General features: G+C 46.9%; 4 protein-coding genes across 4 annotated transcripts; 1 reads left to right on the forward strand and 3 right to left on the reverse strand.

Moving 5' to 3' along the window:
• Positions 1–6,156: 6,156 nt before the first annotated feature.
• Positions 6,157–6,957, reverse strand: N7498_007890 (uncharacterized protein; the record flags this gene model as incomplete). Its single annotated transcript, XM_058454952.1, has 1 exon — positions 6,157–6,957. The coding sequence occupies one exon, from the start codon at positions 6,955–6,957 to the stop codon at positions 6,157–6,159; it is 801 nt and encodes a 266-aa protein (XP_058307201.1).
• A 3,007-nt stretch (positions 6,958–9,964) lies between these two features.
• On the forward strand, positions 9,965–10,443 carry N7498_007891 (uncharacterized protein; the record flags this gene model as incomplete). The annotated part of the gene is made up of 3 exons (XM_058454953.1): positions 9,965–10,129; positions 10,181–10,392; positions 10,440–10,443. The coding sequence occupies 3 exons, from the start codon at positions 9,965–9,967 to the stop codon at positions 10,441–10,443; spliced, it is 381 nt and encodes a 126-aa protein (XP_058307202.1).
• Positions 10,444–19,488: 9,045 nt separating this feature from the next.
• N7498_007892 (uncharacterized protein) lies at positions 19,489–20,523 on the reverse strand (the record flags this gene model as incomplete). Its single annotated transcript, XM_058454954.1, has 3 exons — positions 19,489–19,981; positions 20,052–20,292; positions 20,442–20,523. The coding sequence occupies 3 exons, from the start codon at positions 20,521–20,523 to the stop codon at positions 19,489–19,491; spliced, it is 816 nt and encodes a 271-aa protein (XP_058307203.1).
• A 2,417-nt stretch (positions 20,524–22,940) lies between these two features.
• N7498_007893 (uncharacterized protein) lies at positions 22,941–23,782 on the reverse strand (the record flags this gene model as incomplete). The annotated part of the gene is made up of 3 exons (XM_058454955.1): positions 22,941–23,254; positions 23,302–23,610; positions 23,662–23,782. 3 exons carry the CDS (start codon positions 23,780–23,782, stop codon positions 22,941–22,943), a joined length of 744 nt encoding a protein of 247 aa, XP_058307204.1.
• Between the last annotated feature and the right edge of the window lie 2,548 nt (positions 23,783–26,330).

A 26,330-nucleotide genomic window follows, 5' to 3' on the forward strand; every position in this document is an offset into this window, starting at 1 on the left:
ACCATGCGGCCGGAAAGAGAAAAATGTGCAGTGAAACAGGCTTTTGACTGGGGAAGGAGCGGGCATCCCACATTCAGAGTACTGAATTTGGTGACAAATAAAAATTGGCTCAAGATACAGGAGGAGGGTATGCATTCTAAGCTATACCATTTCAGGATATCGGGTCATGGTCATTCGTATACCCTTGTCTGTCACAAAAGGGCACCCTCGCCCCTTTCTCGAGGGGTTTCTGACCCTATTTAATGCAACAGAGAAACCGATTTATTCATGTTTCGACTCTACTTTACTAGCAAAGTTGCGTGACTCTCGTCAGCCTAGGACATTACCTATTGCAACTTACGAGATTGGTGGCAGCTTCAGAAACTCCTTGTCTCTTTTTGTCCTCTGATTTCTCATTACGTTTGCATGTAAACCTGGCCAGTGCACCGGCCCTGGATACAAGTCACAATGTTTCGACCAAGTACCGTGAAGTATGAAGTGGCACATAAAGTCCTCGCAGTTTCCCCGAATGAACCTGAAAAGCAGATATGGAGTAAAAGTACAAATCCTCGCCAAGCTGAACAAAGTTCCGGTGGGTTTATTTTGCGGAATACAAGTTGTTTGATATTGCCTTCTCACTTTACCGCAGCCTCAAAAAGCAGATACCACGCCGCCACCTCGCAATCAGACGAGATGATAGACAGTGGGATTGTCGAGCTTCCCTCTTTACCTGCAGGTATTCTTTTTCGTATCAGAGGAAGAATATTCATAGAGGCAAACGAAGATGATTTCTGTCGGGACCAGACGCCCTCCAAACAGCGTTCGTTTCTTGAATATCCATCAGGAGAACGCAAAGTCAACGGATCTGGAGTATGTCCTTTCTTTTGCCTCACCGCATCAAGGCTATCTCTAATGGTTCGCTAGATAACTCATTTAAATATAGCTCTGTTGGCCGAAGTGAAGGAATTCCGTTATTTTGGAGGCATGATGTACAATCACAATACTGTTGACAATCCGGATATACTCCTTGCAGTTTTGTATCATAACGGAACTCATGAAATCGTGCGTTGCGGTTCATGGGTTCATGGAAGACCAAGGCGCATATCTGATTTATTTCGGCTACATTTGAAAATTATCGAAGTAAAGGACTTGGTGCCATGGAAGGACTTGAAGGGCGTCAAGAGGGACAAAATGTTACGCATTGAAAGGCCTTCACTTTTTTGACTGAAGTGCGCCTATACATCCCAAGCTTGGCAAAAGTCTTTGTATCATAACGTGCCCTTGGATCTATTGACATGACGATGATTCATTAGCTCGGTTGTAGCTCATTCGATAGAAAGCACTGCCAAATCAAGTAAACAATCTCAGGATCTTGAGCGGGATTTCCAATTCAATCATGAGAGGCTTACTACAATGGATCAAATTAATGGGTTGAAGGCGGATATTCAATTACAGAGTGCTGGAAGAGATATTGAGAAATTATGCACGAAATAGTTCGCAGTTTTGGTCAAAGCCTGCATCGGGAGATTTGAGTCTAGAAGACCTTGAAAGTGGGGCTCTAATTCTCATTTGGGCTAACGTGATTCACTACCCACTCGGCCACACCGCCCACTCGGCCACCTAACCAACTACTTCCTATTTTACCCCTATTTTTTTTTCAACTAAAACGCCTTTATATTAATCATTCTACCTAACTGGGCATGTAGGGGACTTATGCCCTTTCTCACCGCAGGTGTATTGACGTCGTCGGGCTGGTGCTACCGCCTGCTGAATAGGCTGCCCGGGTGCTGCTAGAGACGGTGCCGTAGGCTGTACAATACGCTCACGGGCTTGTAAATACTCCCGAGCTTCCTGCACTGACATACCAGCTTCGTAAGCTATAAATCTATTATCCCGTGCGCGCTTTTGCTTCTGCACTGCGTTGGAAGCGCGTAATTCCTTAACTTCTTGCTCAAGTAATATGCCGTTTTGCATAGCGATCTGACAGCCCTTAATAAGCCGGTTTAACGCGGTCTTTGAGGGTGTTGGTGGGCTATTTGAGCGTCGTTTCAAGAAAGCCTGGATTAACGCTCCTTGTTTCCGCGAGCTCCATCGTGTACAGTCAGTCGACCGATGTCGTCAAGATTCATGGTCCTCCGGTTCACAGGCGAACCGGATCGAACGTCCCCCCAGAGCCAGACTGCCCTTATATCACGGCAGCTGACCACCATATTGGGGATGCCCGCGGTTTTAGCACGGCCTTGGAGTCCACTGCCAGCCGAGTGCAGATCGCCAAAAAAGACCGGCCAAGCTCGGATCATGAGTGGCAGATATCTCTTGGATGAACTCACAGGCATTCGGTGGGAGAACGAATTCTACGGGGCATGTTCTGATCTTTATGATGAACTGGCGCTGGCCGTTACGCAGGTATCTCGAGGGCTGCTGTCACAATCCCAGTCATATTTGCGGGACTACTTGTCCGAGCAAGATTCTGGGACAGTGAACCGCGGCTTTCTTTTAAAGGGTGCCAGGAAATTGAATGCAGCACTGCAGAATAGCCAGGCCTGTCAATCGGCGGCACTACAGAACTGGATAGACAAGTGGGAACAGGCACCAGGCGCCCGAAAATCCGTGCGGTGGCTATAGGTGAGAAAAGAGGGCCCTTTGAGAAAGCAAGGGGAGCCGTTTTGGACAGTTGACCCTTCTGCTGTTTGTGCACCGGGCCTGCAGCTGGAACAGTACCTGGGGGGCTTTTGGAAGGGTTGAAAACTGCAGCGGACATCATTTACATGAAGGCGCATGCGCTCATGAAGGGGTTTCCTGCAGACCTGCCGGTGCCGAGGGCCACAACTGCTCTGGACCGGGAAAATAAGCGGACGCAGCAACAACAAATTTGCAAGCGCCGATAGAATGCTTTCAAGCAGCTGAAAGAAATTTGTAGCTGCTAAGACCTCTCAGAGGGTACTGTCTAACATTTGGCATTTTAGTCGGGGTGGCCTTTTTGAATTCAAATATTGCAATGGCCAATAGCCAAGTACTTTCATCTTTCTGGAATGGAGCGAAAATAGGGCTCGCGCAAGACAGTTCAAAGAAATGTGATCGCCTACTTCCATACATTATCCTTGAAGGGGTGTGTTAAATTTTCTGTAACTCACAATTTTGTAAAAGAGCGTGCGACGGATTAAGCAGTTAAACAGATTGCCAGTATTTGCCACCTGGCAATAAAATTTATCAGCACAAAAGCAGTCTTATCTTCTTTCTTCGCGAATAAATCATTAATAAGGCCGTTTCTAACATATGCTACAATTGTCCTCGCTCGCAGTGCCTACAACGACATATTTATATCCCAATTTGTTGTCTACGATTCCAAAGCACACTTAAGGCTCAGTCTTCCCCTTCCCGAACGATATATACCACTACGACATGGGAAGATTTCTACATATTATAATGCGTAGGATACCGTGTCTCATTTTCCTTGACCATAAGACTAATTGATTCTAGCTTGGCGAGCGGGCGCTAATAAAAAGTATCGAAGCAACTCTCTGCCAGATCAAAACTTCACTCTTAAGGTTTCTGAAAACCTTCCACAATCAAAGCTCGACAAAGAAATCTTTTACCCCGACTGGAAGCTCAGGCCTGAGTGGGAGTACCGTATTGATAAAGTGGATACGTTCGGCAGAAAGAGGGGCGATGGAGATGAATGGCCCTTTTTCAAAAACAAGGCTAATCCCTCGAGAGATTATAATGTTATCCTCTTGGCCTGGAATCGGGGCCATGAATGGGAGAAGATGGGCCCGGGACGCTATCAAAAGAGAGATAATCCTCGGCCATGGGTGACTGAACCAATAGCATAAAGGCTGCTCCCGTGAAAGGAAGACAAGCATACTAAAAAACCAAGATATCTAAAAAATAAACTGATTTTACTAACAAAAGTGCATCCGGCCCATTGCTTGGGTGGCTAATGTAAAGAAAAATCAATATATATGCCAAGCGCCCTAGTTCGCGCGCGTCTGAATTCCAGTGTACACGTAGGAACCCTCCACTATGAAACTTTGCTTTCAGATTCAGGCTTACTGCACCAATAGCGTCCATGGATAAGTAGCTAACGAAGGGCTAGTAGAAACCCCATGGCTCACTAACAGCCCATCGCAGCAGCTTTATGAGACGATCCAAATCTTTCCACAGGCGCTCCTCATTTTCAACTTCATGGAGCTTGCTGTATATTGGGTATATGTTTGTGCAGACAGCGTCCAATTGCGCGTGGGGATGGTCAAAAAAACGGAGAAGCCCGTGGGAAACTGAGGCCATTTTTGGGTCAAAGTGCCAAGCAAGAAGCGATAGTAATATGCGGGCTTTTCCTTGGAAATCCAATACCATTTCTTTTGTATGGCGGTGGAGAAGTCGGTTTCTCGTCAAGGTCTTGCGCATGGTCTTGTCAATGATTTCATGCTCTTTAAGTCTGCAGGTGTTGATTAGGGCTCGGCAGATGTTGATTAGGTCTGAAAATTCATCAAGTCGTCGATGTTGCTGTCGTGTGGCTCCCAAAGGCTCATCACCACTCAGGAACCAAGCGTGTAGAGTCTTCAATGCTGTCTGTGATATCACTAAAGAGTTGTTCTTGATCCAGAAGGCAACAACGGCCCTGTGCCATCCGTGTTGAGCCTTCAATGCTTTCCAAATCATCAGGGAAGATTGGTTTTTGATCCAAATGGCGGTGGCGGCACTGCACCGTAAGACGGGCTGGGTGTCGCAGTGGAGCGGACCGCTGAGCCGTTCTGACTTTGGGTATACCTCAATACCTCTTTTCAGGGGCTCGTCGTTTGTCTCAGACCAGAGGTAGCAGTTGGAGGGAAATGACCCAGCGTCACTGGCTTCGTTGTGCAATGACCAAGGCCATGAGAGGGACAAAGATACATCAGCCTTCATGGTCCAACCCACGTCGCTTCGTTGACGGGTAGTGGATAATGCGACACTATTTAAAAAAGTACTGCAAGATGAGGCCGAGCCGTCCAGCTCTGAGTAGACGTGGTCAGCTTAGAGCGTTGATTTTTTGGGAGAGAAAAAGCTTGGTTGTCAAACATACCTTGCCTGCGTTCTTGGTCGGCCTCGATGTCATCAATCGCCTCTCTGTACTTCATGTTCAGACCAATTTTTATTAAAGATGGCGAAACGAGCTCTTGAGAAGAGGAAGAGGGATTCAATCATTATATGTTGACGTACGGCCAGCTTAGGACGGCCGGCTTGGGTCGGCCCTAAGAAAGCATCGCCTGCCACCAGAGCTGGGCTCACGAGCCCCGAACCTACAGGGGGACTAATCCTTCGGCCAGTGAACCCCGGTCGGTCCATCTAGAGCGCCGCTAGAGAGATTGACCTTGACCCATGATACGCTGTCATGTGCCTGTAATGCTTGGCTTAGATTTACAGTTACAGGTCACATTCAGATGCCCCGTACCGGGCATAGCTACCCGATCGGCGCCCTAGCGTAGTTACAAGATCTTTCCAAACTCCATGTCACAAAAGTAGGTGGCAGTAGGATTGGCAGTGGGGATGGCAGGGAGATGATACAGGGTGGATGGCAGCAGGGATGGCAGCCAGTGAGGGCCTTTTGAGAGAGTAGGGCCTCTGCTGTTTGTGCATCGGCCTGTGGCTGGAACAGTGCCTGAGGGTTTTTGGAAAGGTTGAAATCTGCAGCGGATATCATTTACATGAAGAAGCATGCGCTCATGAAGGGGGTTTCGTTCTGAAAGCGGGCCCCGAGAATGAAAACCTGGAGAGGAATGTGTTACAGTAGGATTCGAGAACAGATTACCCCTTAGACACACACACTTTGTTTCGAGGCTACTATTTCACTGTTGATCGATGTAATACTCAGCTTGCATAGTACAGAAATTGAGAATGTGTTTCTTCCGCTCCGACACACCTTCGGCGAAAATGCTAGGACAAGAGCTATTCACTTGTTGGACAAAAGCCTGTTTTGTTCAAAGCGTAAACTCGCATTACGCAGCCCGATCATCCTCGATAGTTCAACCTTTCACCTCTCAATGATCCAGTAAAGTTTCCTTGTCGTTTCCCAATACAGATGTCACTCACAACCAGTGGTCCAATTGTATGTATTGAACATGTCTGCTCTCAGTTTTACCCGTACCAGCAGGCTGACACGTAGACCCAAATATAACCAACGCCCTCCCGTGATAATAACTACTGGTAGAAAGGACGCACAGCTCGTGGGTATCGTCGAGAGTGAGCATTCCTTGTCTGTATTTTGCGTTGGCTGTAGGTACCTCCTGGAATCCCAGCCTGAGCGGAAGTGTGGCATTTTTGGCTCGGTGCCTCGCACATTGGGCCAACATATAACAGAAGAGCAGGACCATCGAGCATTCTGCCTAGTGGCGAGCGATTAAGCCCCTGAGAGAAACATAACCACTGCATATTTTCGTGCTGTTTTGCACAACCGGCGATCTGCACCCCAATCACATCGATGAGGACAGGAGAACCTGTTTGCGGGTCTTGTTGTAAAGACATTTCGGCAATGTCAACAGTGCCGTCGACAACAAAGGCATGGGGTATGTCCACGCGAAGAGAATTGCGCTCATTTTCATCGTCGCCCATGGCAGCTCCATAGTAGCTCACCACAGACTGGCTAGATCCGTTTAGTCTGTTGATTTTCCGGTTAAACATGTAACAGACTGAGCCCAGAAATTCACAGCATGAATCATGCCCCATATCCCCAAGATGAAGTGTTCGGAGATGATAAATGTCTGATCGCCAATTGCCGTTCAAACAGTAAGAATGAAAGTATGACCGCGAGTCATCGGCGTAAATATGCACAAGCCATTTCGCATCGTTGCGGATTGTGTGCTTGTTGTAGCCGAGGCCTAGCTTTTGAGACCAGACAACTTTCAAGTCACCATCCACGTGAGTTACCGAGGTGAAGTATTGGCTTTGTGCATCTTGGTAGCAAAAGGTTGCGATGGAATGGCTATAATAGAGAAGACTCATGTTCTGCACACTTGCCGTCTCCCGGGACTCGCACCCATCGTGAGCACGGCGGCGAAACCCTATCACATAGAGAGTGCTTTCATGATGACTGTCTTTTCCACTTTCAGTTACGGAAAACAGAGAAATTGTCCCATTGTTTCCGCGGCATATATGGTCATCTCTGTAGATGCAGCGGACCCCATCGACCAAGCGTATGTATGGTCTAGCGAGGGCATAAGGTCGGCAGCCCGTGAGATCAAAAAGTCCACAGAAACTATCAAGATTTGAAAGGTCTTTAGCCTCTATCCGTTGCATTACCTCGTCCGTGAAAGGCTCTTCTTCGTCTGTGAAAGGAATCTTGATTCTATCAGGGCCAAGTGCACCAAATTTCCTGCGAGCGGATCACTGACCTGATGAATACAAAGCAGACGCCTTTCAATAGTCAGAATTTTTAGCAAGTCTTTGTTCGCCTTTGCCAGACTATATAAATGGTCCCAATCAATGAGGTACTCGGAGATTTGGATCCATATGTTGGGCGGAAACAGATCCATGTTGGAAAGGCAAAACTTGGCTGAGGGGGATCTGTTGAAGGCTTCAAGAAAGGACTGTTAGGAGTATTCTGATTCTAAGCGATTCCATTTTAATTTAATAGTGCACCGCTCGTACTTGGAGCTGGTATCAATGTTCCTGTTTTGAAAGGTTATTGAGCTATCACATAGCCTAACGCATAGGCTCGAGGATTGCTGGCGCGCTAATTTCCAGTGGATCTAGACAAATGGGTTTAACTGCATTAGTGGTAACTTACGGTGGCGCTGGAGGGCAACCTGCAATGTGTCAATAATTCCCTTTTACATAGCTCGTGCAGTAATGCAAGGCTTATAGAATTGCGGGTCAAACCTGAGCTTACGGCTGAAGGGCACTCACCGAGATCCTGACGGACACTTGGCTGCAGGTTGAATACTGGGAGCTCGGGCCTCACCACGCCTTGAGAAGTCCTCGGTAGATGAAGCATTCAGCTTGGCACAGAGGCGGTCGTTGGTATGAATGGAAATCTCATACAAATACTCTCGGCCTCTTCACACGCCGAAATTCCCTAAGACTCTATATGAGAAACAGAAGAACTGAGACTCATCCTAAACTCTGCGATTAATCGCAGCCCACTTATATTTGCATATGCAACACCCAATTTGGGTCTTTAATCTTATAATCGGGCATAGCCATCAAACTATGCATCAGTGGTGCTTGTCTCATTTTGGTTGTGCTTCATTTGGGGCGGCATTTGATCTGTGAACCGACTTCAGGGGTCGACGGCTCCCGGAGTGGCTCTCGTATTTAAAAAGGGTTTGTTTGTTTCCACAAGGCTAGGCCCTGGTCTTGTATGCACCGTGAGGGGACTGTGCCCAAGGGCGTCACAAGGCTTCCTACACGGTCATAATACCCCGGACAAGCAATTCATTACAGTGGGAAAAAGATTATACGAGAGATTCCTTCTGGGGATAGGACGCGCAAACTAGTGTGGATCCTGTGTGACATATCCTCTTGTGTCTCGGAAAATTCATACCGATATGTCCAACTTTCTTGTTTGCTCATGACAACCCTCGAAATCCGATCGTAGGGAGGCCTTGCGGAGAAGGGCTCGCCGTCCATAGCACTGTACACTCCGGAGGAAAATACCATATCCAGACGCAAATGCATCCCACAATTTATGCAACGAAATCCCATCCCGGAACAAAGGTGATGCACGTAGCTGCGAGGATATTTCTCTGATAAGATTTTGGCCAGGGCCGTGGAGCAATGACCCCAGAGAAACACTTCCACCTGGCGTCGCATTCACAGATACACTGATACACACCAGGGTTAAGCTTGCCTTCTCGGAAAACGCCGCACTTAGTATATCCGGAATAGTCTCTGGTTGAAAGCACATTAAGGCCTTGCGCTGATATCTGTTCAATAGAGCAAAGAGATTGGCAAAGATGTCCGCGTATCTCTTTGCTCGATATCATGCGATCGATCAGATTTTGCTGCAGCAGGTACTCGCTAAAATATCTTCCCAGTCTTGACGTGTCTCGCAGGTTGTTGCGTGCCAGCTTCTCTGTTTCATATCGGGGTATCTTTCGTCGCCGATCTGTGGGTGCCAATCATCTTGGTTGCGGGAGAGTATATCTTGGAGTTGTCTCAAAGTGGTTCAAAATTGAGAATATCTAAGGGGTCGTACCTGCAAACGATCACGGGAAGAAGGCTGTGTGGCAGGGCCAGGCTCCATCATAGTTGATTATCCGTATCTGAATTTTGGAAGACACACCTGTATGTTTGGAACCGAAGCCAAAAAGAATCAAGTCGTCATATGACAAAGAGTGTGTGTGAACGAGGTAAAACAGCTCTTATCATTCTCAGAGTTGAGGCAATTGAGCCATTGTATGGAGCGGGAAGCGGTTTATCTTGGAAAAACTGTCTCGAGGCGATTTGGTGGCATGGTGGGCGGTTAAAGATAGGTGGACGCGTCAGGACGCGAAAAAGTGGGTGGATGATCCACTCGGTGGCGAACGCGCAGATAACAATGGATCACGTAAGCGGTTGCCCAAGCCCGAGGCATGTTTCATCGATGCTGTGGGATACCTATTGGCCCCCTGTGATCAAGGAAAATTATTTTAGAAAGTCTACGGGTGTCAATTATATATATATATATATTGCTTCACTTTACATGCTAGAGATGCGAACAAATGCCTGGCATGCAAATAACATGCCAACTGATCGGGTTGCGACTTTGACGAGGACTCGCGGACGACGGGCAGCAAAAGTCACGTGGCAGACTAAAATGCCCGCCTACCCCACGATCATCTTCAGGTGATTGTAATTTCTTTACTGTCCCCGCCTCGGTCACTCTGAACTTCTCCAGCCTGAAAGCTTAAGAACACTCAGTTGTGTATTCTGATCGCTTTGTTCGGCTCGACGTGCAAGTGCTTACAATTTTCCGCCAGAATTTACACACGTCACTCGTCGTGTCCATCGCGCACTGACGCGGCTCAGTATGACAGACTCGTCCCTAAGCGATAAAGCAAAAAAGCTGCTAGACGAACTTGCGAAAGCTCTCTCTAGCTTAGAGTCTCAAGATGATGGGAAAGGAAATCTAAAATTCGATCACGAACAAGTCTCCCCTTTCGTCGAGCCTCTTCTCGAAGCAGTTGGCCTTAAGGTATGGTTGGAAAATTGTAGTGATAGGTACCCCGCTAATTCGGTTTTTAAGGGTTGGAAATTCACGGTGTGGATGTGGCACACATCTTTCAAATGGGAGAAGTTACCTGCCCCTGTCAATATTATTCCCATTTGCAACATATCGGACTCGGCGAGAAGCGAACCAGGAGGAGCTTTCAAGTATGGCGTGATGAGACGAACCGATGGAAAGGTTACCGTTGTGCCAAGACTCGCGGCCATTTTTGCGGTACCCCCTATCTCAAGGTATGTAGTCAAACTGGTCAATTCTTGACCTCACTAACACATCTAAGTTGATCGCATACGGACAGTTTAATCATCATATGTCGAATTTTACCTTGCAATCTCTTTTTACGGCTTCCTTCTTATTGCAGATACTTTCCACAACTATCCCGATTCTCGTCATTCCCCTATCGGCTGGTAGGCTAATTCCACCGCTTCTCTTCGAGTCATCCTCTTCGAATCGCCCTCTTCGAATCACGAGTCGCCTGCGCCGCCCGAAAAAGCACTATTTAATGGATCGAAGTCCGCCATAGGTCGGTTATGTGCATCTGTGAAAGGGTTGAAATTCACCACCGGTACGCTATATGCGTGTATGAAGGGATCGAAGTCCAGGGGGGCGTTATTGAAGTAGTTTTCGTAAATCGGAGAAACGTGTAAAATGCTATAGCCCAAAATATTGCAAATATCGACTAGTCTGTTCCATTTAGCCAGTTTCCTGCATTCATGTGGTCAACATACTGTAATTCATCGCCGGCGATCATTTTGATGAAACAAGGAATGCAATATGGAATAAACCCATTATCAGTGAAGGGAAGTGTTGGCTCGGAATTCCCCGTATCTGTCGCAAAGACTTCATAGCTGTATTTTGTGTTCGCAAATCTTCCGTATTGTTGAACGGTTCGAGGAACTTAAGAAAGTCAGCCCCTGGTAGCTACTCTAGACGGCAATACCAACAGAGGAGGAAAAGCTCCCAGCTTCGGAATCCCCAGTTCTGATCCAACAACTTGGATATGCAGCGATTAACCCAAATACTCCCATATCGAAGTCGTCGAAGACTCTCTGAGCTACTGTCACTGACAAAATGGCGCATCATCCAATCCACAATATCAATAGGGGTTCCAGTCTCAAGCATGACGACACATAATGATACAAATATGAGCTGTTGATATTTTGCAATGTGAAGGAGTAAGTTTCCTTGTATTTTTCTTTCCATTGCTAATGCACCGTAGTCGCACCCGCGCAGAACCAAGGCCGTTCTTTCTGATGGACAATTGTCCGGGTACGAATTTGGCGCTTCTCGCAGGTGTGAAGCCAACGACCGACCACATAGAGCTTCAATCGTATCTTTGTTGACCTCTGGACGGGTCAATCCGAGTTCTGTCTTCCGTTTCCCCCAACGCGCATTCTCTGTAATTTCTTCGATGAAATGCCTGAGCTCCTTCATGCCTTGGGGCTCAACAATCGATATCTGTCTGAAGGATGGCAATGTGGAGATATCTTCACTAGACATGTCGATGTCACGGCCTTTAATCGGGTCATAGTAAAAAAATTTGAGATGATCTTGAGTGGTCGGCCGAGGACGACTAGGAGCAGTTGGATGAGAAGCTTGGAGCACAGAATCACAATCACCCGGCTGAGGATCTAGAGAGTCAGTTGTAAAAGTGTTATGTTCAGAATCAGAGGTGTTTTCAGAAATGCTGGGCAGCGAATCTGATGATGTTAACGCGAAAGCACCAGGCAGCGGGATCGCTGAGCTGTTAACGGTCGGGCTAATTCCTTGATTCAATGCAGCCAAAAGACGAGTCTCAAGAAAAGATATGTAGTCTTTGTCGGGGCCGTCAAATTGGAACGCACGCTGAGTCTGAGACATGACCGTTGCATTGCCCCGGGAACGGAGGAAAATGGAAATCAAAAAGTCCCAATGCGGCACCGGCGAATATAAGGTGCCGTTGTGCCCTCATTTAGAGCGGAACGATGCACACATGTGACGGCCGATGCAGTCTGCTGCACAATCACACCAAGCGGCAAGGGTGTCTCATTTTCGTTTGGGGGGGGGGGGGTCGCGGGGTTCTACTATTGGTTAGCCTGGAACCAGGCTATGTCTAGATCGGAGGGCCGTGAGCTGAGGTCATTTGATTAGTGCGACAATTTTAATCGATCATGATACTTTGCCTAATGGGGTTTCTGCGCATATATGCGCAGAAACCCCATTAGGCAAAGTATCTACCCTCCAAACATCTGTATCACTTTGAGTCCTGCGATTCGTTCAGTTCTTCGCAATACTAAAGAAGTGCCTGCTAGTGAATCCAGCAGTATACTACGGAAAATTTTTCATGCAAATAACCTTTCATTCATATTACGATTTGAAAACGGTGCAAATTTAATGTCAGCCCAAGTGTTTGTCGCGGTTCCCCTCTTTTCGACTCACGTTATCTTTCCCTTATAATTTTCCGCTCTTTTGAATGTATGTTTTACATCGCTATGATTTAATCAGGGTTACTTATCGTGACTTAGAAGTTGCACAAACGTTCGTATAATATTGAGCTTGAATTGCATTCCCGTACCGTAAGCATCTGCCTTCCTAGTTCCTCACATTTGCCAACCGATGGTTAATCCAAAGTTGGATATTTGCAACATATACACTCTATTAGAGGCTCTGAGATTTCAAATAGGACGATCCTCCAGATATACCTGAGCCCTGCTTTGGTTGTTGCCCTTGATGACAATCACTGTTCCTTGGCCAGGAAGAATATACCGTCCATAGCAGTGTTTACCAATTACAGAAAGTGAAGCGGACGGTATACAGCGCCCCGAAGAGACACATGTACTTTGAAGTCGAGACCCCGACTGATGGACCATGAGACCAGCAAGATCAAGCAGGTTAGTGATTGAGTGATTTACCTGGGGCGGTCCAGAACCCCTAAACGCTGGCACCGCAGAGCCTTGCCGCCGAGATGCTGATCCCACGTAATCATTCGTTAGGGCCTCTTCTCGGATGTCGATCCGTGACTTCGACGCATAAGAGCGTGCACACCAGACCAATGAACTTACAGTCTGAAAAAAATTGTTGTTGGTTGTGGGTGCCTCCATAGTAATGTCCCAACCATGACGTTGCTGTGAAGGGGGCTGTCACCTTCCACGACCTTCTGCGAACACCATCACTTTGATGCGGAGCACAACCGCAAGATTCAAATATCGTGCACAGTGGGCACCAAATGCTCTGGGCATAACATATTCAAGCTCAAGAGCGTGAGAAAGTGGTCTGGGGTGGAGGAAGCGAGATGGTTGAGGACGGAGAGCAGTGAAGACTACACAAATCGGCCTAACCGAAGGCGGACGAATAGCCGATGCCAATTCTCTCCCTTTCCTCGAGCCGACAAGTTCACTTCCTCACACACCCAACTTACCCTTTAGATCTATGAAACTCGCTTTGAAGCTTTCATCTTTCGCATTGCATTCTTCATCGACCTTGCACATTCAACATCGTCCTGGCAGGTAGCCCCTGTTACGTCTCAAGCTCCATTTCACACCCAGTGCAGCGACACGACACTACACAAACATCTTTAATAGGATCTGTACGGCGTGTCATTTTAGCCGTCGCCGACTGAGAGTTCCTCAAATCATGCAGTGCTGGAATCTTAAAAGAGGCTCATCACCGTCCTCGCCGAATGGACAAGGCTTGAAATCAATCATACCCCAGCCATGAAACCCCTTAAATGGTAGTGACGAATACGAATATTTGGTTCTGGGCATAAGTGTTACGGTTAAAAAGACGAGACTCAGATGGGGGGGAATCGAGACTGGCGGTCCACGACAGACGATGTCTTCTCGTTATTCACTATCAATACTTCACAACTATGCAGCAACTACTGGAAGCCAATGTGAGAAGCCATTCAAGTTGTCTTTTATTATTTGAGGTGGGCAAGACACGAACTCAATCTGTCTAAGTCTATGGTTCGTGTTTGAGGCTAAGGACTCACACAAGTTCCGCTAGATGCTACATTCTAGAGCAATGTCGGTCGTGTTTTGAATGTATGATCGCAGGCTTGTGTAAAATTCTCATCAGGTACATGCTCGAGTAACAGAAATGAGCTTGAGTCTTCAACGATGACAGAGACTAACACATTCTGCCACTAACTTAATGGTCCAAAATCAGAATAGCAATATTGCGATGAGGCTTTTCACAGTCATACGCACAACGCCGATGAAATTCCACCGTTTCCATCATTCTCCAAATTCGGAATCCCAAGAGCTGCTAGGAGTGATGCCACGGCATGCTGGGCATTTGCCAGGGAATCCTTTGTCTTGAGCGCGATATTTTCGTTCAAGATCTCGCAGTTTTCCGTTCTCATCCGTGCAAAAGGCTTGATCTGGACGCTCTTGGGCAAGAGTGCAGCGCAGGATCCCAATATAGGAGGTGCACCCACAGCCATTCGCACCATTGAATGTCGCATACCGTAACGAACACATCTAATTTAAAAGTTAAATGAATGGCATTTGAAGAGAAGGACTGAAAATCCGAATGAATACCTCTAAGAAAACGTCTTTGTTTACAGTAGATCGATGAGTGCTGGAAAGATTTCAAGTATCTCGTCGGGAAGGTGCCTGAAGAACTTTTCATACTACATTTAAGTTGGCTATCCATAAGGCTATATATACCATTAGTACCCTCAAGTTTCAACTCGTGCACGGTTGTCGGTTTATCACTCGATAGATCATCTAAGGTGGAGGGAGAGGTGGAGGGAGAGATGGAGGGACTTGTTCGTGCAGCGGGGCAGAAATGGGGGCCTAGTGTAAGAATACAGAATTCGAAAACAGTTTACCCCCCTAGACACATACGCTTTCTTTCTCAGCACCCTACTCAGATGGCACTAATCCTAATTCGGTTAATGCATGTCCCACTAGCTTTTCGACTGCGGAAATTGCGTGGCATGTCGTCCAAGACGATCCTAGGAGCTGTGGTGGGCAAGATCATCACGCTGGGGTAGTTCCATACTTTAGATCATGTTTTGGTTTTGAGCGGTGAAATCCAAACAGACGAAACCTGTAATGCTATGTATTATTACGTATCTAAAAATAACCACTTCTTGTGTCATCTTCCTAACTCAAGCGTCCTAATTTTGACAAGAATTAACCCCTATACCGTTACAAGATGGCACGAAACCTGAATACCTAGCAGCGTAAGATGATTTTACACATGATATGCAGCAAGAACAGACTCACCACGTCACAAATGGCCAAGCTTGCAAAGTGTAGTGAGCGTTCTATCACTAACATACGCAAGAAGATGCGGTTATTTGGCAGTCCCAATCCCCCCACTATCTCTCAAGCGTCACTCCTGTGATGCTGGACGCCCTTTGTGACCGCCTCGCTGAAAGACCCGGCATGTATGTCGACGAGATGGCTAATTTCCTATGGGACGAATTCAATATATTTCCATCGTCATCCAGCATCCAGCGTGATCTTTCTCGGGCTGGCTGGACCAAGAAGACAGCTCGACAGTAAGCTCAAGAACAGAACCCTCAACTGCGAGATTTCCACCAACACAAACTATCCGAGTTCCGATCGTACCACCTAGTTTCTCTAACAAACAAATAACCTCAAAATCAAGCCACAGTGCTGTAACTACATAACACGCAAAAAGATGTACAGTATACCTGGATCCAAAGAAATATGATGATGCCACGAACCCTCTGTGGAGCCAGCCACACTTAGGGTACTGGAAAGTGAACAGACATCAAGTCCATTCGGCACCGTTGAGAGTTTATTCAGCAGTCAGGTCACAAGGTGCGTTTGATTTCATCGCCTCGGCCCATTCGCTTATGTCATGTAGGAAGCGACGAGCAGTCCCAATCCGAATTCCTTGCTGAACGAAGAAGCCAAAGTCGGGGTCCTCGAGGATCAGTTCAAGATCTAGGTGATTCTCCAAAGTCACCTGGTAAATTCTACGGAAATCCGCCTTATAGGTTTCTTCAGTGGCGCGTGACTCCAGCCATTTGCAATATTCTCTCACAGCTGTTTCACGAGACCCAGCGATTATCAGCCGCCCCTCAGATGAGGGCTTAGGTAGGGATGAGGTAATCACGGGGCGTACTACCATTTTGTGCTGGTAAAACATTGACAATTGTCGGAGGATACATAAGTCCCGCTGTTGACACATCAACTTTTTTTGGCTTTCTTCCTGTTTGGCTTTCCAAGGTAAGATCTCGACGAATATCACTGGGAACATCGCCATGACCGTCTAGGATGCCACCGTCATCGACATAGTCGATGAGCCGTTCTACTGTAGATATGGGGTCCTGAGTTTGTAATGTTTCTTGTCCTTCGGGTCCTCCCAGCACCAGTCAGACTTATGCGGACATGAGCGGACTTCACATCGCATAAGCTCGTATACGCGTTCTCATGCTCTAGGGCATTGACCTTTTCCCCAAAGACCTTGAAAAAGATATGTTAAGACCACTCAACAATACATATGATGACAAGATGTGCGCATGACTCAGCTATTAAAGAGGGGTGTTCTGACCTTGATGACAACATCGCCGTATATCGCCCGGGGCTGGTGTTTAATGTGACTAGCTAGCAAACGCGTAGCGTCCCGCAATCACTAGCGCTCCCGCCTCCACCCCCGCCTTCTTCGCAAACAACTTGAGAACCTTGAAGTATAGGGAGGTCCGAAGACAACTCGTCGGAAATTGGCGCATAAGCGTCGTGTACTGTAACTAGGTAAAATTTTCTTGTTGAATCTACCAGGATAAACCCAAAAAAGCAGTTGCACAAAGCCGGTGCAGGATCATGTTATGTAGGTTTCGATCAGGACATCCAGATTCTACTGCGAGAATGAAGAAACAGATATCAAAATTTTTTTCGCTGGGTGCTTTAAATTGTTTCCTAGCGCTTTCCGTAACCAAATTTGAGCCTTCTTATTTGCTAGGTTTGATGTCGGTCGCCATATTCTGCCTCAAAAGGTAATAGTAATCAGAATACTGGGCAGAGCTCCAGCAAAAAGTTATCCTGCCCCTTTTCAATCTTGAAAGTGATGATACCATGCGAGCCACCTCCTGGGGTGGTGTCCATTACACAATTACTCCTATAGGTAACAATCAATCCGGGCACTGCCCCCAGGGATAAAAAGCATCAGAGTAGGAGCGGATCGTGCGCAAAAGATAATCCCGCACTGCTTCGCGGCGATAACTAGCTATCTGTCTGTGACTAGTTATCAGTTTATGCTCTTCACATTTCACAAGGACGACATATTAGCTCACATCTCATTTTCGGTTTTTATGACACGATAGATATCGTGAGGTACCTCCTTGATAGGGCCTGAATGATCGACTTTATCGATGTCGATGATGATATGAAACCTCGCATCTGCTTTCCCGGTTGAGGGGTGGAAGTGCCAAAAATGCATCCCTTGATGTGTCTCCTCAGCAGAGCGTTTCATGGATGTCAGGAGCGCCTGCACACATGCCACAATCTCCGAGGGTTCAATGTCTGGAAATTCACTTTCGCGGAGTCGCAGTATGACCCTCTTAGAAGGCATTGGAAAGTCCCGTCTGGAAATCGTCGGTGTGAAAGGAAGATTGAGGTTCCACTTCCGTTTATTAATCTCGCAAAGCTCACCTGACCGCTGACCTGAGTCATCAAACCCCTTGCATTGACCGTCGTTATAAAACCAGGTGATTTCACCGCTAGGCAAATGGGTCGCATTTTTGTTACCAACTATATAATATGACATAGAGTTATATCTCCGAAGTTGACTTAATCTAGTGTGTTGTGAGTCAACATATATTCTGCATGAGAAATATATCCGTGCTAGGGGAAAAGCTGGGTCACGATACCCATGAGCGACCGGTGATATGGAAGGTCATCTTTCCACGAAGGTCCGAACATCTTGGTGTGTACTCCTGAGATGCTACATTTGAGTCTGTTTGAAGATCTACCAAATGCTGGCTTCTTATTCCTTTTTTCAGACTATTTAAAGCTGATTCGACTCAGTGATCCGATGACGATAAACACAGCTTCGTCAGGAGGACAAGGAGAAGTAGCGAGGCTTGTCAGAGGCCTTCGGTGCTAATATAAGCAAGCCAGTAAATGCCACAAGATATAAATGAGAGCCCTTTGTTGAAGAATGCAAAGAGGTTGAAGCAAGCAACATTGCACTGTTGACCACTTATAAAAATGAAGGGCCTAGGTCGTGGGGATTTTGTCAGGACAACGAGCTCGACCCTGTGGTAATGCGAAACACGGTGAAGAATGGCGAAGCAAGATAGATCGATCCTGTCATTGGAAGTCCTAGTTTCTGAATATATTGTTAGGGGGCCAGTCATAATGGCAGCGTCAAGGGAGCTCTCACCTTCGAAGGGCCTTCTGTGAACGCTGCTGCTTTACTTGGGAGTAAAGCGGGAGCTTTCGGGTTTTATGCTGGAGATAGACAAAACCTGCTGTAGAATAGCACAAAGGCCGAATGTGTGAAAAGAAAGTCTGAAACTTAGGAAGTGTGATAGTTGAGGATGGAGAGCAGCGCAGAAAGACAAATCGGCCTTGCCGGAAGGCAGAGAGCCAGCGGCCCTCCTCTCCCTTCCCAATTTTCCTCCTTCGCACTTCCACACACTCTCACACACCCACACACCCACACACCCACGACAGTCTCTACCTACCTAAACAACTACGATTTGGTTTATGTTCTAAGCAGATCATCCTCACCACAACACGCTATCTCACATATGCCTGATGATGACGCGACGTGAAAGGTAGTGATGGCTTGCTAGATTGAATGGTAAAACAGCTTCCTCCTTATTCACACATCTCAAAATATAGCTACTGATACCGAGCATGCCAGAACGCATGAGGCAGTACGGAGCAGACCTTGCTGACTTAAGAAGCGCTTAACATCTCAAGAGATGCCTTGTTCCTTTCTCCGAGTCCCGTTCCTCCTATATCCTTTTTGCACCTATCGTGGTGCTGTCAGCCCAACGAAGTTGCGGACGAAGAAACAAAATCGATCGAGATACACCCAAGACGCATAAGAAAAGACTATCAATAATAACGACAAAGAGCGGCTTAGCACGGGCTTTGGACGCTGACAAGAAGCGAGATAGGAGGATTTCAAGAAAACAAGAATATCGATGCATGTGAGGGTTGACAAAATAGACCTGAAGCAAACAGGAGTAACTGAAGAACTGGATTTATTGCCAATCTGCGTGATCCTGCTGTTCATGGAATATCTCGTACTAGGTGAGACAAGCGGAAGATGTGAAATCGTTTGAAAGGGTGAGATCGTCCATAAGGAGGAAATGAGTAGCCCTGGGGGGTTTGCAAAGCATTTGAACCCTTGACTCTTCATACTGCTGCCTTGTGCAAATCCATAACCTTTTCCAATTCTGACTTCTTTTCTTGTTGAATGTCAAGACCTCCCATCGTGTTGCGAAGCTGATCGAGCTTCTGCTTTGTAACCTTTCGGCAGTGTTTACCGCAAACCAGATGGAGGAGAACTTTGATTATAACTCCAGGGGCTTCTTCTTCCAGATACTCGGGGAGGTCAAACGGTTCTGTCTCCGGCCAACAATCAGGGGGGTCAAAGGCCACAGATACACCGTCATTCATATCTTTCATCCATCCTCCTAATAGCCCCGAGGCCTCCCTCCCGGACAAACTTTCAAACACCGCCTTGTAGCGCTCCTTCACATTCTGCAAAATCGTGACTTTATGGACCGGAAGTGATGCCTTCGCGACTTTAGTATCCGCCTCAGGTGGTTGCTGTTGCTTAGGCGATGTATTGGCAGGTGCACGATCCTTCGTGTATACAGATCCGGGAGTCGTGGGACCTATGTCTCTATATGAAAGGGTATTTTCTTAGTTGCTTAATCAAAGTGAAAGGTCAAATCTCTGGTAGGCTTCGGTACCTCTTGTGCCTCTTGTGCGCTATTAGTTCCCCCTTCGGTGGGGTTTTGCGACGTACTCCTTGGGGAGGTTTGGATGATGTCGTACAAGGCAAAATGCTGTTTTGTTTCGCAGCTTTCGGCTCACATCGAAGTTGTTGATAGACGGAAATTTGAGACGGATAGTTGACAAGATGGGGGTTTTGGTTGAACACGAATTCGGGATTTGGAGATGGCAGATAGGGGTATACTAGACCACTGGATCCTATTGGATACTCAATCGGTGTTCTGGCAGATTTACTGAAAGAGTATTGTCTGTAATTTCGTGATCGTAAGCTTTGGGGTAATCATGAGTCGCTTAGGGCTAAGCCTCATCGCAGCGTAAAGAGTGGAATACAAGACACGCCGTCTTACCTGTGAAGATGTGGATGTTGATATCCAGATTGATGTTCCCTTGATGAATTGGGATCATAGCCTGGTGGAATAGAACTCTCATTTGAACCGTATTGTGAACATGGCCATCCGCTGGGCACTGAGTACTGAGGCTGGTGACTAGGCTGAGGATACCTCGCTGGATTGGAGGGGGTATTATGGAATTGAGCAGGGTCCCAGTGGGGATATGTCTCTGGATGTTGGAGAAAGCCTAGCTTTCGGTCAATAAAAGTGACGAAGCGCACACTACTTCACTAACCAGGGAAAATATTCCGATATTTTCGATTGTGCATGATGTATTACCCGCTATGATTGAACCTTTAAAGCGATTGTGGAAGATTGATGTCTGAAGAAATAATAGAGATTGGATGTATATCGCAGCGCGAAAACAAGGAGTAGCAAGAAGTTTCGAGATCTTTCAATGAACCGGTTCAGCGGCTTGTGTATGTTTAACCAAAGAGATTTGCGGAGGATAAACAAAGTACTCCAGACGACAGGGTCACAGCTTCCTATTTATGACCCTGTAGATATTACTACCCAATGGGAAAGGTCCCATGCACGAGCGCCACCTAAGGGGTCAATGTGTAAGGCACAAGCATGCTGTCGAGAAGATAGAATGATTTCAAATTGTTCACGATATGGGGAAGGGAGCCCTGCAATAATAACTTCGCTCGAAACAAGGTCCAATAGAAAAAATGCGTGGCGTGCAGCCGCGTGAACTCATCGCCAGTCTAGGTGAATGATGAACCTAGCCAGATTTGGAAAGAAGGGGGGTGATCTATTTTTTTTTACCAGTATTACGGCTAAGGGCAAAAGATTAGACCTTGGTGTAACTAATCTAGTACTGCGACATAATTCTTGCCTATCTAGGTAAAGTTCATGGCCCCACCTATCAGATGTGGAGAAAGCAGAGCCAAGTGCTTGGGGAAACATTTTCCCGGTCCGAATTCCAAAGGCGTCCATCGCCCAACACCTCACTGACCAACCTTTTCTTTCAAACGAACGATGACGGACAGCGGGCCTGTCATTCGTCGAATCCGATTTCCTCAGCAGTGTGAAATATGTCACAGAATTTACAGATACAAACATTCTTGTTTCGGCAAGTCTCATAGACGAAAAGCGTTACCCCCATGCGCGCCCAGCAACTTGCCCGCCCCAGTCACCGGCGAGCTGCTGATCATGGCCCCCAGCCGCAATTTGGCTGATCTCACCCGACCGATGCCATCTGCAGAACGCGACTTGCTGAACAGCAAGGTTCCTGATACGAAATGCTGGAAAAAAAGCGGCCGCGAATCCATCCTTGACATGGCACAGCACCTTGCCAGAAACTGCCACTCCCTTCGATTGAAGGCCGAAGTGACTTTTCGTCAGAGCGTGGTACTGCGCCTGGCGGGCAACATCAAGGGCTCTCAGCAAATTATTGAAGCCTGTTTATCAGGCTTTCAAGACAATTCAGCTGGCCCCCATGTCGCGGCGCTCTTTATTTCACAGGCATCCAATTATGTCTATCAATTTAACTTTTCGTCAGCCCACGAACAGATCAAGAAATGGTTACCATTTCAAGATATTCCAGGTAAACAGGAGCAGTTGTTATGGGATCAAATATCTTGCATAGGTCGAATCCTGCGAGGGCAGGGCCGGTTCATGGAAGCTAAACGTTGTTTCGAGACTTGTCTTGAATCTCCTGGGCTACGTGATACGAAGACTTTTCTTATCAAATCCAATCTTGCCGATCTCTATTGTGAGTTAGACTACTCAGAGGAGCCGGGCAATTCATTTCTCCCTCGTGCGGTCGAGATGGTAGAGGTGGCTATTGAACAATTGAGGAGATCATCCCGTCAACATCTTAGAGGGTACCGGCGACTGCTTCTTTCGTTTGTTGAAGCTCAGATTAGGCAACGGCATTACCGCGAGGCGAGCGATGGTGTCACGGAGTTATTAGCTATTTATGGCAACTTGGGCGAGATTGACATTGTGGATCGCTTGGGACACGTGAGGACTCTGATTGCCTTCGCACGTTTGTCAGTGTCCGCACAGGATGCAGTGCGAAGATGGTCAGATGTTCTGGCATGGAACAAATTTTACAATCCACTAGAGGAGGAGGTTTTTACTTGTTGCGTCGCATATCATGCTATATCGAATGCCTTGAATGCCCTTGGAAATACAACTGATAGCTTTGAGAAGCTCCGCAGGGCAACGGCAATATCTCGGAGGAGATATCGGCAATTTTTGATTCCGGGAGTGGGGACCTATATTTATGATCAGGTACTCCAGGGTACGGCGCATAGTCCAGAAGGAGCAGCCAGCATCCGCGAATAATCAATAACTTTCGTCTCTCGATATGAAAACTTGAGTGAAGATGGATAGATTGTCATTTAGCTATAGCAAAAATATAGTTGTCGCGTGGTTTTTACTAGAGATATCAAGTGACCGGATCGGAAATATATTTCGCGCGGCTGCAGGCAGAATAAGCCAACTTGATTAGCGATGAACGTCAGCCGACCTCGACCGTGAACGCCGCGGTTTTGCTGGTAATATGAGAAGATATTCATGACCATCTGGCAGCTTACCCAGTGGCCACTGCCATTCACCCTCAACTATGGCCAACGCCTCTAATGGCTCGGTGTGGTCCACAAAGAAATTAGTGTTCACGCCGGAAACAATCCCATTTGAATCATCGGCACCGAATATAGTTCCACAAAGCTCAGCATCACGGATATAAGGGATTGGTGAATTCGACATGACTTCACTGGCATTCTTGCTAATGAAGTCAAGATCCACTTTTTCGATGTTTTCTACTCAAAATGAGAATTAAACAATCTAACTTCCGAGTGAGACTTACTCCCGAAAGCTTTGGCGGCAGCCAGGCATGCAGCTGGGTGTGAGCTCATAATGCCGTACATGTCATCAGAATCTTGCCTGAGTGTTCGCAGAAGACCACTTGCAAGTCCTTTTCCGCGGTGATGCTGGTCGACCACTAATTGAGTGATCCAACAAACAGTCTGACTCTTGCACATCCAGCGACAAGCAAATGCATTTCCAACAAGACCGCCATCAACGGTCACTCGGATATAAAGACTCTCGCTCTGGTCGGTGCGTGGGAGAAGGTATTGTTCTCGCAATCTTCGCACACTCAGCTTAACGGGATTACCTGCCAGGGAAAATTAGAGATGTCCACGGAAGTAGAATCGTGTTGTCTCACCCGGATTATGGGACTGCGGCCCCCAAATTCCATAATTTTCGTCGAAAAGATGCGCAGCTTCGGCCAGCATGTCGTCAGTCACCTTCTCTGCGGTGAGACTCTGGTAGAATTGTGATGCCATGGTGAAATGCTTTTTGACGCTGGTTCTTTCTATGAGAGTATAGCGAGGATCTGGATCAAATGTGACTCTGCGAGACTTTCGAGAAGAGCGGCCTGGTGGTGACAGTGTGCGCAAGTCCGCCATTGCATTTATGGGGGCTGAAGCTAATGAGAGGGGTTCCGCAGACATAAGGCCGTTTATGTAATCAGTTCGCGTGACCGCCGCTTAGGTGGGGCATAAGCGACAAATTTCCTTCCTTTTCGGGAAGCACGTCTTAACACATACGGATAAGATTACCACGGTCCGTTTGCCCCTTTAATCTAAAGCACAGTTCAAGTACATCAAGCTACTGACTCACTAAGCGATCCTGTGTGGTCCCAGTAATGTTTCGGCCAAATAAACATGAGCAAATAAATTTCCAACTATGCGCAGATTGCTGAATTCGAGCCCCGAAGAAGAAGAAGAAGAGGAGGAGGAAGACGTTCCTTCCTATTCATGGTCAGCGTTGTCAGTCGAAGATGCCTGAATAATCATGCGATGCACCAGTGTAAGCTACAGCACTCGACAATTGCAACCGCAATCACTGTCATCCACAAGTGTCAGAAGGTTGTAAGAGCTACCCTCTTCCCACCCCCCGACGAGTAATGTCAGAGTAGCTGAAGATCACCGGAAGAGTGTCATAGAGAGACGGGGGAGAGACGGGGGAGAAATCAGGACATGGTTAGCTGTAATGTTACATTTCGCTTTTTAAATTGTATTCAATTAAATACGGATTGATCTGCGAAAGTGCGTCAGAGGTCCGACGGAGTGCTAATACAGGTAATATCTCCCCATAAAGAACATGCGATAGATACGAAACTCAAGTCATGGTTTGTGATTAGTCCATACCCACCTGGTGGAACAGCTTGGCCAGGATCTATCCTGGGTAGTTATAAGAGTTTCCCGGAGTGGATTATGTCAAGCTCCAGATAGTCATTTATATATTTCTCTCACCTCACGTACATTCCTCAAATATTGCCACCAAGTACAAAAGAACCACATGAGAGCCGCCCTGCCATTTTTTGGACGTACTGTTGACGAATCTTCATGTCTCAGACGTCCTCGACACATATTTCACCGCTTTGCCTCGGGGAGCCTCCTCGAAGGGTTAAGAAGATTGCAGAGCTTCTTAACGAAGAGCCAATTGATCGGAGTAATGGGACTTGTAAGCCTTTTTTTTTCACATTTACTTTCTTGTTGAAGCTGAATTTCTACTGTTGGCAGCAAGGCTATCATCTCCAATGGTCACAAAATATTTCAAGCCATCTCGAGATCATCTCCAAGAGACGTTAGAGAAGACTGGAGAAACCCCCAAAGCGAAATGTTCTGCTTTTCTAGATGTTTGTTCCAAGGCTTCAATCTTCAAATCCTTCAGGATGGTCTAATAAATTTTTTTGTTTAGATTTCATCAGGAGAAATTCCCGAAGGACCTAATGAGCAGGTCTCAGATTACTTGAACTTGCCTCATGTATGTGATATTGGCCTGTGTAGAAAGAGATTCAAAAAAGCGGGCGGGCTGAGAGTACATCAAAACTACCACAAGCAGCCTGACACACAGTCGAAGTCTAATTACCTTTGAATTTTTATACAAGGTGGCAAAGCTATCTAGTTCGCGTTCCAAAAATGATCATTCTATTGTATATCTAAGGAATCAATGTTTCATGGCGCCTAGACTGCCAGTGACATGTCAGTTATTGCGTAGAGGATCAGTCTCTCAATGACATCCATCACTCGCAAGGTTCCACTTTCCACTCTTCGCTCAAAACGCCCGCTGTGAAAAGCGTTGCGTCACTTCCGGCCAAGCAAAATTTGATTCTTCTTCTCGGATCTTCAACAATAGTTGAACTTCCTCTACAGACCATGGCAGGCATTTTCTCTTAGAGCGGGAGCTAGATGGTATGGTCAACAACCGAGCAACTCAAAATAGCATTCTACATTATACTGGCTATAAGGATGCTAGATCTAGAGTATTTACACGGGGTGACATTAAGACGCACCGAGGCGATAAGGCTTCAACTGATCGCAAGCGAGATGTCGTCGCACTAGGAAAGTGTTCATTTCTATCAAATCATCCTCTGTACCGGAGATATGTGAGAATTCACCGGTGGATGATGTTGAGTCTGGGAAACCCATTGGCAAGAAGCTTGCCTGTCAGGCTGGCATTGGTGAACACGAAGGAACCACTAGTCAGGACGAGGCAAACAGATTTAGTTCAACGACACCCCTGTATGTTAACTGCGATCTATTTTGAAGCTAACAGCGCATGCAAACGTTCAAACCCGCTTCCCGCTTGACCAGCTACCCGTAGATTCCTGTGCAGAGGTTGCCCAACCTGAACATCTTCCGCACAGTCAGGCTTGCAAGATTCATTTTCTCTACGTGGATCGCACTAGTCGTTTCCGTAGATTTGTTGAACTCGAAAAGGTCACATTAGCCCAAAAGAACAATCGTGCAGTCATGCGCCCTGTTGTTGAACAGCTTCGGCTCGCGCAGAACCGGAGCGCGGGGTGCTGGAGCGTGCCCAACGTCC

The sequence above is a fragment of the Penicillium cinerascens genome (genome assembly GCF_028974065.1).
Source record: "Penicillium cinerascens strain IBT 15544 chromosome Unknown contig_9_segment0_segment0, whole genome shotgun sequence".
NCBI classification, from domain to species: domain Eukaryota; kingdom Fungi; phylum Ascomycota; class Eurotiomycetes; order Eurotiales; family Aspergillaceae; genus Penicillium; species Penicillium cinerascens.